Genomic DNA, 14,792 nt, shown 5'->3' with positions numbered 1-14,792 from the left:
AGAGACACCGGAGGTAGCTTGGGGACCAGAAGCAGGTCCCTTGCATTCAGAGGTACGCTGCCCTGCATAGAGAATTCGCTAACACAGCTGCTGGCGCCTGAGCTAGCACCATGTGAGCTAGCTCGGGTATCCCTTGTCACCACTGAGACCTACCCAGGGCAAGACCTAATCAGAGTCCCAAACTAAGCCACTGCTCCTAGGAGACCTGATAAATGTAGAGAAGAGTGTGCCCAACGGTGAGACGTGGCACTATTGGGAGGAGCTGGGATCTGAGCACAGGGGAGGACGTTTTCAGGATGCAGCTACCAAGCAGCCTGGCAGTGACGGGGTTTCTTGAGGATCTTACCTGGGTGCCAATGTAGGTTCTCCCCAACAATTTAAATATCACAAACCTTCCACTGGGGTCACTTGGCTTAGCTTCTTGCACCATTGGAGCGCCTTTCCTGCAGCAGCTCCCGGGGAGATGTCACCTCAGGTTTTGCAGCTGGAAGCTGGTGTTGAAATGGCTGCTCTGAGGCCAAAAACATAGGAAGGGACATCATCCCCAGCAGCAGTGAACATCCCCCTCTACCTCTGCTCTGTCCTCTTCAGTGCTGAAGGTGTAGGGTGCGGGGCAAAGGGTGGGGGGATGGAGGTCATAGATGTCCTGGTCACTGTACTGGCCAGTTGCACCTCTGGCTTGGTACAAAAGGCCAAATGAGGTGGCATCTTCAGAGAAATCATAGAGAAGTGGGGTTGCAAGGGACCTCCGTAGGTCACCTAGTCCAGCCCCCTGCCTGAGGCAGGATCAGCCCTGTCCAAACTATCTCAGACAAATCCATTATCTAACCTCTGAGTAAAACTGCCTGATACTGCACAAGACATCAGGCTGGGGGAGGCAGTCTTAACTTTTTGGCTGACGCGGCCCCATTCTCTCTCTGTGCCAACAGAGCATAAGCGTGAGCTGCTACCGGATCCAGTGCCCGGCCGTGCATTGCGTCAACCCCGTCACCGAGCCCCAGCAGTGCTGCCCACGCTGCGCCGGTAAGTGCCGTTCTGGCCCGGGCTCTCTCTTTCTGTTGGCCCAGGAGCAGGTTTTCCTTTCAACATGATCCTTTAGCTCTTGGACAGGCTGAGACAAAAGAAAAATGGGATGCATGGAGCCCTGGAGGCAGCAAACTCCCTCTTAAAGGGCTAGGCTGTGACTTACACAAGGTGGGTGTCTGGAGGGTGAGTAGCCTGCCTTCCTGCGCTGCTGGGCTGGGCTCCAGAGCAGACGGTGAATGATGAACTGGTGGGGCAGGATCAATGCCCACCTACTCCCTGGCTTGCCCCAAGCTGGGGTGTTGGTGCTAGTGGAGGACAGCGGGCACTGGGACCCATGGGGGAAAAAGAAGGAGATGGGTCTGCCTGATCTACGTGTCCTCTCCTGGAACAGTCTGGCTACGGCTGTGTCCTTAGTGATGCAGCTCTCATTTCAAGATAAATTATGCTCAGAGAGGTGGGTTGAACTGTGTTTATGGGTTTCATTCCAGCTATTGATGGTGCAGGCGAGCCTGGATCCAGTTTTAGGGATCTGATAAATACACGCTATGTTTATGTTTCCCCTGGAAGGTGGTCCCGGCTTCCCATTATTCAGAGCCGTGTCAGCGCCGGGAATCTGTTTAGCGTCAGCATTTCACCTCCTGCGGGCTGGGCCTGGGAAGCCGTGGAGCTCAGCAGTCTTGTTTCTGTCCGTCCTCTCCCCTGCAGAGCCGCACACGCCGTCTGGCCTCCGAGCGCCTGTGAAGTCTTGCCAATACAACGGGACGACCTACCAACAAGGGGAGATGTTTACCACCAGTGAACTCTTCCCTTCTCGGCAGCCCCATCAGTGCGTCCAGTGCAGCTGCTCCGTAAGCTATTTTTGAATCCGAGGGGGTCTGAGTCCAGCGTGGAGGGCCGGCGTGGGGAGGATATGGCCAGGGAGTGAGCATCCAAGCCTGTGTCATCTCTCCCTGCCCCTATGAATGCAGTGTCACACAATGCTGCAGGTAATCTGAGGAGCTCAGCTACCCATGGCCATCAGCATAGGGGCATTACAGCTCTTGCGGCTGTGGTCCTACCAGGGGCACGACTGCAGCAGCTTTCCCTGTATGGAGCAGTGACTCTCTCCATGAAGGAGTCCTTTTCCCTTCCATGGTATTAGTCCATAGGACACGGAGCTGCTCCATGTGTGCATATTGGGTCTGTCCCTCTGGGTAGGATTCTGCTCTTGCACGCGTGTAAACGGAAAGTAATTTCACTGCAGTTAATGGATTTATATTGGAGGGAAACCTGAATAAGGGAGGGGAGAATCAGCTCCTTGCCCAGCAGTCAGGGCAGTTTCATCTGACTGGTACCTATGGCTGGCTTCCGATCTCCACTTCCGGTGTAGAAGTTATTCTTCCCGTGGGCTTTCCAGTGCTTGGTCCAACCTCGTGTTACATATTCAAAGGGAAGACCCGTTGTCCCTGACAGAGGGATGCTACAAACATCTACTGGAGCTTCTCGCAGACATCTTGCTGTGGATGGGACCCACGAGGATGGGATTCTGGGCTGCATGGACCTGGGTACTGACCATCTGGGTTTTCTTATGAAGCAGCACTACCGCCTGCATGACAACACCTGGTCCCCTTCACTTCTAGATCCAAGACGGGAGGCCAGTCCCATCACCATGTTGCAATGCTGCCCCTGTACACTTAGACATCCATTGCTGCCTTGCGTCCCAGGATGTCTCATACAGCAGCCTCATGGCAAAAGACCCTTGTGTGCATTCGCAGCATAAAATCATGGACAGAATCAGAGAGGATGTGGGTTGGAAGGGAGCTCCAGAGGTCATCTAGACCAACCCTCCACCTGAGGCCGGATCATCCCTATCCAAACCATCCTAGATGAATCCACAATCTACCCTCTTCATAAAACTACCCTCACACCTGACACAACACAAGACATCATACCCTAACCTGCCACAGGTAAAGCAGAGGGACCACAGCAGCCAATGCCTTGCTCCTATAAAAGGTTATTAATGTGACACGGAGCCTGCAACAGCAGGGCACAGGACTTGATGAACCAGGCAGTCCCTTCCAGTTCCTGTGTTTTGTAGGAAGCTCCTACAATATTCCTTAGTTAGCAGCCCCGAAATTGTAGGTTTATACCAGGGAGATCAAATTCAAATGAGTTGGTGGGTCACATCTGGACCAGGGGGCTTCTCATGGCCTGGACAACCCACTTCTGTATCCAGCTCACAGAGCTTTTCGCCACAGCTGCCAGAGCTGCTGGGTGGATGTAAAGCACATGGGGCTGCCATTGCTCATCCACTTGCTCCTGATCTGTATGCTGAATAGCAACAGGAAACCAGAAATTCGGTGGCAGGCAAGGGGTGGGTGGGGGTGCTGGCCTGCAGACACAGAGAAAAGCGCCACAGGCCTGGCAGCCCACCTCTGTGGGCCATATGTGGCCCGTGGGCCATGTGTTTGACTGTGTGCAGTCTTTCTATAGTCTCCAAGGCCTAAGCAGATCACTAGCAGGGGCATCTCTTGTCTCCCTTCTGTTAGCCAGCACCGCCAGTGGGCATTTAATAAATGTCTCTCTTCTCAGAAAGCCTGCGGATCCAGCAACAGGCTCAGGCATAGGCCTGGCTTAGATCTGTCAGCCTTCTGCATCTGCATTTTACCCTGCCTGCACAATTGGATCACATTAACAGCCTGCTGAAAACATGTCCCAACTCCTGTTTACTTTTCAAACTCTTTACTACGCTGGCAGGAACACAGCTCATCCATTGTGTGGGCCAAAGATGGATGTCTTATGCAGGATGACTCCAGGCCTGAGTGTCTGAGGATAGATTGAGTGTCCTCTTCTACTCCAGGAGTAATAGGAAAGAGGAGAGCATAAAACTAAGAGCAATGACCACTCTAAGCTTGGAAGCCATATGGTAACTTTCCAATGCTCTGCATGTCCCGGGGCCATAAAAAAGAGAGTTTTGTACAGAGATTGCTTCATTCCAGGTATTGTATGAAGATACTGAGGGAGAGCAGACAGCTAAGGTCAGGGGGGTGGGATCTGGAGCCAGTCAACTCTACATGGCTGTTTCAGATCAAGTCTCACAGCTAAGTGTCCAGCTGTCATTAGTACCTGCAGACTCTTGGAAGGTCCATGTGGAACGAGGTTTTGGTCTCTGACCAATTCCTAATGGTCAAGTGTCCTCATAACAGTGGACAGTACCTCCCTTGTTGAAAACCTCAGGAGAGAAGCCAAGGAGCCAGCGAGCCATGGAAAGCAAACTACTTTCGTTGCAAGAGGTGGCCCTGGCATGCTGAGTGGTGTTGGTGTTGGCACCGGGGTTGCCTCCGTTGTTGTTCCCGCTAGGTAAAGAACAGATGCTGCAGTCTGCCTGTGTCAACCCCTTTCATCACCTCTTACAAAGTCACTCAAAACATCATCTGAAAGACACGGCAGGACCTGATGCTCTACCATACGCTATCAATTATATTTGCACCGTGGTTCTTTGTAAGGTGCCTTATACTGTAATGGCCTCACCATGATGAAGGATGGCCGAATATGATGCGCAGAGCCGGACTCAGAGATAGACAGGAGTGTGGGGCAGCCAAGAGAGAAATATTAGATAGGTATAAGCACCAATCCTCCCAACTATACCAGTTTGACACAAGTATACTGCTAATGAACATCTGTATTGGTAGGGTAGAACCAGACCCAGAGACTGCATGTGAGTGGACATATGGATCTGCAGGTTTTTGTGTATGAAATATTTCCACAATGGGAAGGATACTTCTGTCCATACTTGGGCACCTCCAGTGTCTGGCTTAAATTCATCTGCTTTATGAGACGTGGCCGGTCAAGGACCTGCGTCATCCACTCTCATTAGATGTGTTGGATTGCTTTCCTTCCCCTCTGGTTCCCTGTTTATTCGGCAGGACTACGTCTCGGCTGCTAAGAGGAAAATATAAGGATCACAATGAAGACATGCACCAGTCGGTCTTTGATTGCTTGTGTCTGATGCTGCCAGCTGCCAAAACAGCTGCACGAACAGCTGGGCTGACTATCCTCTTTGAAAACTGCAGTGAGTCCATGGCCTTTGGCATCAGCTCTGTTATTTATGACATTTGCCTCTCGTCCACTGGAGGCATTTACATCCACCGCTCTTAGCGGTGACCTGACATTCTCAGCCATGACCTAAAAGAAACAGGAACCAAATTTCACCCTCCGTGCATTGAAGGCAGCGGTGATAAGTCTGGATTTACATACCTGGAGCTAGAGCAGCAATCACCGTGGGGCTCTCGACACAGAGTGGCTCCATGAAGCATCATTTCTTTGCAAGATCTGTTTCCTTCTTATCTTCGTTTGTCAGTGCCGGTGATTGTCACGTAGGGTGCGGCAGCATCCTGTCAAGGGTGCTGTGGGGTGCTGGCCAGTTTTTGCCCTGCTAGGAATTTATAAGATAAATCCAGAGATGTCAAACAGGAATACATAGTCTCAAAAGCATTCTGCCCTCTTGGATCTTTTTGAGTTCTTTGCAACAGGAGATTTGCTGTAGTATTTTTCCATAGTCATAAAACAAGTGAAAGCTGAGAGCTGGCAGTTTCCAAGGGTTGCCTTGAGCCTAACAAGATGGAGAACCACTGACCCCCATGGATTTGCTTTCCTTTGTCTCCGGTTCTCTGTTTATTCAGTGGAATGATGTCTCGGATGCTAAGAAGAAAATAAAAGGATCACAAACACGCTCTTGCTTAGTCTGGTCTGCCGTAAACTGAGGTTGCTGAAATATCTTGTGGGCTTTCCTCAACTAGAGATATTCATAGGTCATCTCTCGAGACTACCCTTGAAGGAGACATTACAGATGTAATGAAAAATAACCCTGGTGCTTGCAAGGGGGAGAAGGTGCCATTCAGCACTGATGTCTGAGCTCTGGATAAGACATGGGCTGCAGTGCATAACTTTCCTTCTGGAAGTAGTTTTACTTCATGGGTCAAAGCCTGTCCTGGGGTAAGCACATGCAAATCCGTCAGCTGCAGTGAAGCTGTGTTGGCTTCTACCATGTTCACTACCACGGTAGAATGGCATCTATTATTTTTCAGATTTAATTTGCACAACTCTGGCATTTTCCAGGCCTTTTCCCAACCGGTAATCAACAGGGGTGTGCCGAAACCACAAAATGCATCTCTGGCTCCAGATTATGAACTGAACTGCTGGAGGGGCTTGGTTCTGGGGGATTAGGATTGCTTTGGTGGAGGGCAGAGTCACGAAATCTGGAGCCAGCTCCAGGCTCGCATTCATAGCTCTGCCTGTGCAGCGAATGGAGCTGGAGTGTGAGCAGGGCTAGCCATGCTGGTCCTTAGCAGGATCCTGGCATGGTTTTGCTAGTCAGAACTTAATTTCCTCTGAGAATGTGATTAATCAAAATAATTTCTTCCCTTCATAGTCTGTAAAGGACTTTTCCTAGCAGAGCTCACAGACCCACAACCTGAACATGCCCCTCAACCAACTTGTGCTAGAAGCCCACTGGAAAGGTTTAGGGTGAAACCTCGTGATAGCCATGATGGTGATGGCGGTTAGCATTTATGTGATGGTTGCACTAGGTGCTGTACATGGATCGGAGAATATCAGCACAGTCCCCACCCTGGACCGCTTACGGCCTCAGGCTGGGCAGGTCCTTACCCTTGCCTGTCTGAGCATGTGATGCATAGCACGGCATTGTTTGACTCTAATCCGCATGGTCTGGCCACTGTTTCTCATCCTAATGGACTGCAGGGGATGCTGAGCCTCCTCTTCAACCCCTGTCAAGCAGACTAGCTCTCCTGAAGTCAAGGGGGTGCATTTGATTTACAGTCAATAAGGACCTGGGCCATCAGGAGTGCTTTATACTTAGCAGTTAGCCTTGATCAAGAGGGGAAGGCTGCTTCAGGATCTGTGATGGGCGGCGTTGAGACAGGCAGATCAGTGCTGCAAATTATGCAAGAGCTGCCATCCTTGCTATAGCAAACTGGGGGTCCTGTTATGCCATCCCAATAAGAAATCAACTGAAGAGAGTCTGCTGCAAAGTTACCGTACTACAGTTCAGCCCCTGGCTATTAGAGAACAGCGACAAAAAAGGCTTTCTCTCTTTTTGTGCTTGCTAGGAAGGCCAGATTTACTGCGGCTTGGTGACATGCCCTGAGCTGCTGTGCTCCTCTCCCCTCGCCGTGCCAGACTCCTGCTGCCAAGTCTGCAAAGGTAATATGGGAACGTGTTACTGCAGTAAAGCAAGGCCTGAGAGGAGGGCAGCGAACGGGAATCACAGCCCTCTCCGTTCGCCAGCAGCAAGAATTTCAAGCTTGTTAAATATGACTGTGCTGGAAATCGCACACAGCTCTGCCTCCCTGTCGCTGAAAAGAGTGAAGCGTAAAGGCCTCCCAGGCTCAGTTCTGCTCTCGTGTCTCACACCAGCTCCCTGGCGTATTTGTGGGTGGTGTGAGCATGATAGCAGCTGTGGCCTGCATTATTTTATTGACATTATAGCACATCACCGATGGGAGCTGCATCAGGCATGCAATCCTCAGCCATGATTTATCTCGTGGTCCCCTGACAAGACAAGAGAGGCAGCGTTGCATCTGTAGGCCTGGAGCTTGTGTTAAGGCCAGTACTGCAGTATGGTGATGATCAGGGATCCTGGTTTTCTCTGATAAAAAAATCCAATATAAAAAAGTAACCCAAAATCCACCTTTTTTGTGAGTACAGTGAAACACCACTATATACATATATATCTATATATTAGTGGTGTTTCATTATAATCATGGCAAAATGTGAATTTTGGGTTACTTTTTTACATCTGAAAAATTGAGATTTTTTTTTTTATCAGATAAAACCAGGATCCCTGGTGATGACAGTGTCTGGCTGTCATGGGCAGACTCAGGGGAAAAACCCACTCTGATATAATTAAGGGCCTCTAGCATTTTATGCAACACAGGCTTGATTTTCCTCTCACTTACAGAAGAAGTGTGAATCTATCAGCTTTGCGGTTATCCATCTTGATGTACAACAGGGGAAGTGGTAGGAAAATCAAACCCAATGTTGTTAGGTGAGGCTTAGGCCTGGGCGCTATACCAGCCTGTCTCACTATAGCTTTGGGGCACATGCAGATGTTACACTTAGAGCATCCTAATGAGGGTTAGGTCAATCGACGTGCTGATCTGTACATATATCTGGGGAGGTTAGATTGGGGAAAAAATGACTGGTGTGGCTCCCGGCACCAGTGAATACATGCACTGGTGAGGCCCGGTTTATGATCATGCCACTTAAAGTAAGGCGGGTCCCAAGAATATGTGCACATGCCCTAACACTTGGCCATATGATACAACAACATGCAGGTAAGGACACCGTTTTTGCTCTCTTATACTAGGCCACAGGGCTGTTCATTTTCTGGGCAGCCGGCGGTCACATGCAGTATGGGGTGCAGATGGGGGCTGCATGCTTTGTGAGCAGCCTCCTCCCCACCACATGCACAGCTGCTCATGGTGCATGGCAGCCCAGGCAGCCCAGCACCCTTCCTCCCTCCCTCCCGTTGCCCTGCACTGTCCCCAGAAGCAGGGGGAGAAGCCAGAGGAGGAAGAGGGAGCCAGAGACCCCAGCAGCTAGCCCAACTCCCTGCTTGAGGCAGCATCATCCCTGTCCAAACCATCCTATACAACTCCATTGTCTAACCTATTAGTAAAACTATGCAGTCGCCCTTAACACAAGACATCACACCTGAACCTGGCAAGGGTTGGGCAGGGGGACAATAGCAGCCAACATCCTGCTGCTGCAAAGGGTGTTAATGTACACTTGAGAGAGCACAGGAAGGGCCATGTCCCCTGCTACAGAGGAAGGCAAACCCCCTAGTCTGCACTAATCTTAGCATGGGCAAAATTCCTTCCTGACCCCAAATGTGGTGTCGGTCTGACCCTGAGTGCAGGGCCAAGACTGTCTAGCCAGGAACCTCGGGCTAAAGTCCCAGCAGGAGCATTGGCACGGCCCAGTCAAAACCCCCAGCTTGGGCTGCAGCCAACACCTAAAGCTGCTGAGGAAGGAAAAAAAAACCCTCTGACACTCATAGCAGCCTAAAACTCCTTCCTGGCCCCATGTGGCAACCAGCAATGCCCAGAAGCCTGGGACATCTCCATAGGAGAACATAGGCATTGCTACACCTAGATCATCCCTGACCAGTGCATGTCCAACCTGTTGAACACCTCCAGTGATGGAGAGTCCACATCTTCCCTGGGCATCTATCCCACTGCCTCCCTGCTCCCACAGTGAAGAAGTTTTTGCTGAGATCCAATCTGAACGTACTTTGCTGCAACTTGGTCCATGTCCTCGTCTCTGCAGCAAGAGAGAAAAGGTGCTTTCCCTTTTCTTTATGGCAGCCCTTCAAGTATTTGAAGACTGCTGTCTTGTGCCTTCTTAAGTGCTTATCTACAAGCTGAATGTGGCAATTTCCTTCAACCTCTCCTGTGACTTGCCTTGGAAGCTTTTTATCATTTTTGTCGCCCACCTCTGAACCCTCTTTAACTTCTCCATGTCCTTTTTAAAATGTGGAGTCCAGGACTGCATGCAGCGCTCCAGGTGAGGCCTCACCAGCGCTGAGTAGAGAGGCATCATCACCTCCTGTGTCTTGCACCTAATGCTTCCGTTGTTGAAACCCAAAACCATACTTGCCTTTGGTGCATCTATGGTAGTGGCTTTCAACCTTTTTTCATTTGTGGACCCCTAAAACCTTTCAAATGGAGGTGTGGACCCCTTTGAATTGTAAGTGTGGGTATTCACATATTTTTGATTGATCATAGTCATCTTTTGCAGACCCCTTAGACATAGTTTGTGGACCCCCAGGGGTCTGCAGGCCACAGGTTGAAAGCCACTGATCTGAAGTATATCACACTGCAAATTCATGCCGAGTCTGTGATCTACCATAACTCCTAGATCCTTCCTTGTATTGCTACCATCCAGCCAAGTGTCTCACATTTTGTATTTGGATTTGTGATTCTTCTTCCTCAGGAGCAGCACTTTGCATTTGTCTACACTGAACTTCACCCCATTAGCTCCAGCCCAACTTTCCAGTCTGTCAAGATCCTTCTGAATTGGGCTCCCATCCTCCAATGTGCTCACAAACCTTCTTAGTTATGTATCATTTACAAACTTGCTGAAGAAGCTTTCTATGCCGGCATCCAAGTCATTAATAATCACGTTGAACAGCATTAGGCCCAGGACAGACCCCTGTGGGACTCCACTTAAAACCTCCTGCTATTCTGACATGGATCCATTTGTAACTACTTTTTGTTTGCGGCTATTGAGCCAGCTGTCTTTCCATTTTATAGTAGTTTTGTCTAGCCCATATTTCTCCAATTTGTTTATGAGAAGGTCATGTGGGACCTTGCCAAAAGGCTTGATGAAGTCCAGATATTCTATATCCACAGTAGTTACTTGGTTGAAGGAGGAGATCAGATTTGTTTGGCACAATTTGTTCTTAGTAAATCCATGCTGGGTGCTTGTGATCAACCTTTCCTTATCCAGATGCTGGCAAATGGATTCCCTTATAATGCGCTCCAGTAACTTCCCAGGTTTTGAGTTGAGGCTAACAGGGCTGTAATTCTCCAGGTCCTCCTTTTTGCCTTTTTTAAAGAGGGGCACTATGTTGGCCTTTTTCTAGTCCTCTGGTACCTGGCCCAGCTCCCACAACTTCATGCATATCATTGCTAAGGGCTTGAAGATCTCTGCCAGTTCTTTCAGTACCCTGGGATGAAGTTCATCCAGCCCTGCTGATTCAAATTCATTCAGACCCATCAGAGGCTTGCTGACTGTTTCTTTTGCTGCCTCATCCCTCAGCTTGTCTCTTTCCTCATCCAAATAATCCTTATTAGGTATCTGGTTGCACCTTCATTTTGTTAGGAAGACTGAGGCAAAGTAGCTGTTGAGTATCTCTGCCTTATTGGCATCTTCTTATAAGAAGATGGGGGTTGGACTCAATGATCTTTCGAGGTCCCTTCCAGCCCTTAATTTCTATAATAAGAGTTCTTATTGCCCTTAACCTCCCTCGCCTAGGGCAGCTCATTTTATACCTTCACCTTCCTGGTTTTGTCCCTGCAGGTTCTTGCTATTTCCTGGTACGCTTCCTTGGTGACCTGCCTATTTTCCCATTGCCTCTATGCTTTCCTTTTGCATTTGAGGCATCCTTGAAGCTCCTTGTGCAGCCACATTGGTCTCTTCCCATTCCTCTTGTGCTTCCATCATGTTGGGACAATTTCTTCTTGGGTTTCCAATACTGTGCCCTTTAGAAACTCCCAGCCCTCCTGGGCACCTTTATCCTGCAGTCCAACTTCCTGTCTTCCTCCCCGTAAGATGCATACATGTGGCTAGCATTGCCAGAAGTCACCAAACCCTGAGGAAGCCAGCCAGGATGCTAAATACACAATACCACTATCCCCTTCCCACGCTTGACAGCCTGCACTTCTGTTGAAAAGAAGACGGCTATGTCTTCAAAATCCAAGCCTCCAGGACTTGCTAGTAACAGTGTTTTCTTAGGGTTGTAAAATACTCATGCAAAAGACAAAAGGAGCTTCTAAAGACATCCCTGATGATGTCTCCTCCGCCACTGTCAGTCTTGACTTAAGCACGTGCTGATTTATCAGTGAAGGATTCCCACCCCCGCCCTTTAGGACCCAATTTTCAAAAGAGCCAAGTTCTCATTCTGGTATTTAAAGAAAGGTTGGATGAGCAAAATGGTTTAGCACCCAGCATGCAATGACTGGTGAAATTTCAGCTTTTGAGCATGTCAGGGGTTGCACTGGGACCCATCCCCACTGTGTTAGAGACAAGCCTTTAACCAGGGGTGGGCAAAATGCGGCCCATGGGCCGGATGCAGCCTGCCAGGCCATTTTATCTGGCCTGTGGGGCCCCTAAAAAATTTAGAAAAGTAATATCTATCTGCCCCTGGCTGCCTGTCATGCAGCCCCCGATGCCTTGCCAAAACTCAGTAAGCGGCCCTCTGCCCAAAATAATTGCTGGCCCCTGCATTAATCACTTAAAGGTGTTTCCTCTGACTGTCATTTGAAAGGAGCCCATTCTTCCCAGAATAATCTCCAGCATGGCAGCCAGGGTCCAACGGAGAGCAACAAAAGTGATCAGAAGCATGATTTACGAGGGAAGGTAAGGGCTATATAGTCTGGAGAAGAGAATGAGGGGGGAATTTGATCACCATCTTCAGATACCTGAAGGGTGATTATAAAGAGGATGAAGACAGACTGCACTCTGCAGCTGGAGGGGATAGGATGAGGAGCAATGACCTCAAGCTCAGCAGAGGAAATTTAGGTTGGAGCTTAGGAAGAACTTTCCAACTCCGAGTGTGGTCAAGCCCTGGAACAGGTTGCTCAGAGAAGCTGTGCAATCTCCATCCTTAAAAAATGTCAAGAACAGGTTGGACAGACACTTGGCTGGGATGGTTTAGTCATGGGTGATCCTGCCTTGAGCAGGAGGCTGGACTTGATATGGCATCATGAGGTCCCTTTTAGTTGTACTTGCCTATGAAACCATTTCCCTATTGGCTCGCCTGTGCATGTGCAGTGCAGTGGAGGAAAACATGAGCTCTTTGGTCCTTTTGGTTTATTTATGGCTATGCTAAAGTTGCAAGCTCCACGCCAGACTTGTAGTCAGGCCCTGACCGTGCTGCCTGCTTTGCGTGGTTCTCCTTTGAGAAGATCCTGCACCAGAAGCCGCGGGCTGATCAAGAGACATTCCCACTCTGACCTGCTATGCCCCTAATCGTAACCTTTGGGGTTTTTTTGCAGATGGTTCCTATGAGAAATCCACCGAAGAGGAGCCCCTGCAATTAAACAGAGGTGTTGTACGTGATGTTTGCATTTTAAAACTCCACTCATACCTTTTAACCCAATTCTGATGACCAATCCATGGAAAGCCATGACTTTGCTATGCATGCCCTATCAGTCATTCTTTGATCAAAAAATCAGTCAAGCCAAAAATAATAAAGAAACGAATAAAAACCCAACGTTGACCAAAAAAACCAACCCCAAGCAGACTTGGTTGTTTCATAACTCAGCAGGCCCCAGCTGGAGTCTCTTCAACTTACAATTTATAGCAATAATGAAGTTGCTAATGGACTTCATGGAGTGGACCTCAGAGTCCCCAGCCGCTCATTAGCAACTTCATTATTGCTATGAATTGTATGTTGAAGAGACTCAGGTATTATGGTGGTGACCAAGCAGCAGGAGAAAATCCTGACACGTACAATGGGTTCCTCCTTTCAGAAATATTTTGAAGCCCTCTTTGAATGCAGAGCAGCACTGGGATCTCTGACCAGCTTCTGCTTTCCCCTACCCTCTGTTCAAGCTAACGGGGTCAGGATAAAGAGATGCGTGGTTGGTCCCCAGCAGTAAAACCCTGGTTTCCTGGCACTCATATTTGTGCTTTGACCTCTGAACTCTTCTGCTGACTCTATTAGGTAGCTTGAGCAATGGCAGTTCATGTGTTAAAGGCCACTCACAGCCCTAACCATAAGAGTGCTTCCTCCTGTCTCCTGCCATTGGAAGAGCTGCACTGGACTGGGCCACAATGGGACATTTCGGAAAGGAAGCCAATGCAAACACAACCTATTTCCCATGCCTGGGTAGCAAGTGCTGTCATTCAGGAGGCTGGCTTCCCTTCTTTTCCTCACGTGAAAGGAGTTCATTCCTCTGTACATAGCTCCAGCGTGGCAGCCAGAGCCTGGGCAGGGCTAGAGGGAGTTTTGTTACTGTGGTACTGCCTAGTCTCGGTCTTCACAATATTAGGGAGGAAAAAGTGAGCTCCTTGCTTCTTTAGCTTGATTCATAGCTGCGTTTAGAGTTGGAGGGCTCATGCCAGGTTTGTGGGATGAAGTCACTTACAGTGTCTTGCCCTTGCTCTTTTCATAGCTCAGCAGTTGCATTGCCAGCATCACACCTCCATAACTTATAAAACTACAAAAATAACTACAAGAGGATCCTTTGTGCTAACTACAAGACTAATCTACGGCACAGCAAAGCATCACCATCTATATGTGCAGGGACTTACTGCATACTAAATTAGTCTACTGCACAGTAAATTTAAACTGCATAGTAGTAGTAAACACAGGTAGTAAATTTAGTGCGCAGTAAAGCTAAATAGCATTAATTACACATGTAGACATGTTCAGGGAGTAGGAGAGCAGCAACGGGGCCCCCACGCTGGATACCATAATCTGATTGACTGGTGTTGGGTCTCTCAGAGTGGGAGCAAGTGGGCAGTGCTGTTTTCTCAGCGTGGTCCCTGGCTTGGCAGGGAGGTTGCATGGCTTTGCTGGCAGAGCTTGGAAGAGGACCCAGTTCTCTTGATTTCTTCCAGACTTGTGGTTAACCAAGTGGACCCTGTGGCTTCTCAAAGCCTTAAACATGTTCCCCATGCTGTGCTAGGGCAGCATGACTTTGCCTTAGCACTTCTCATGAAGTGTTAGAGACAGGGCAGCCAGACTGCTGGGGTCTGAGGATTATCTTTGTCTCCCTCCATTCACAGAGACATTCCCAAGAGCAGTGCTCCGGTGAAATGGCCAGCCGGAGGTCAGGTCACCGGGGGGTGACTCCATCCCCTATCATGAGTTCCTCGCTGGAGTTCATCCCCCGGGGCTTCAAGCCGAAAGGGGCAGGTGGCACCACAGTCCAAATCGTCTTGAAAGAAAAGCATAAGAAAGGTAATTCCTTTGGGAGGGGGCGGCCGGGTTTTGAGATATTCCCTGGAAAAAGGGTGCCCAGAGTGGGCCGGGA

The 14,792-nt window shown here is 49.2% G+C and overlaps 1 protein-coding gene across 1 annotated transcript in view; it reads left to right on the top strand.

Moving 5' to 3' along the window:
• CHRDL2 (chordin like 2) overlaps positions 1 to 14,792 on the top strand; it is a 58,686-nt gene that overhangs the window by 22,258 nt on the left and 21,636 nt on the right. The window contains exons 3-7 of the mRNA XM_019487033.2: positions 930 to 1,023; positions 1,732 to 1,874; positions 7,134 to 7,227; positions 12,807 to 12,862; positions 14,545 to 14,719. Coding sequence (XP_019342578.2) covers positions 930 to 1,023; positions 1,732 to 1,874; positions 7,134 to 7,227; positions 12,807 to 12,862; positions 14,545 to 14,719 — 562 coding nt within the window. The remainder of the gene's footprint in view (positions 1 to 929; positions 1,024 to 1,731; positions 1,875 to 7,133; positions 7,228 to 12,806; positions 12,863 to 14,544; positions 14,720 to 14,792) is intronic.

This window comes from Alligator mississippiensis, chromosome 1, assembly GCF_030867095.1.
Source record: "Alligator mississippiensis isolate rAllMis1 chromosome 1, rAllMis1, whole genome shotgun sequence".
Taxonomy (NCBI): Eukaryota; Metazoa; Chordata; order Crocodylia; family Alligatoridae; genus Alligator; species Alligator mississippiensis.
This window is presented reverse-complemented; position numbering and strand designations above follow the sequence as displayed.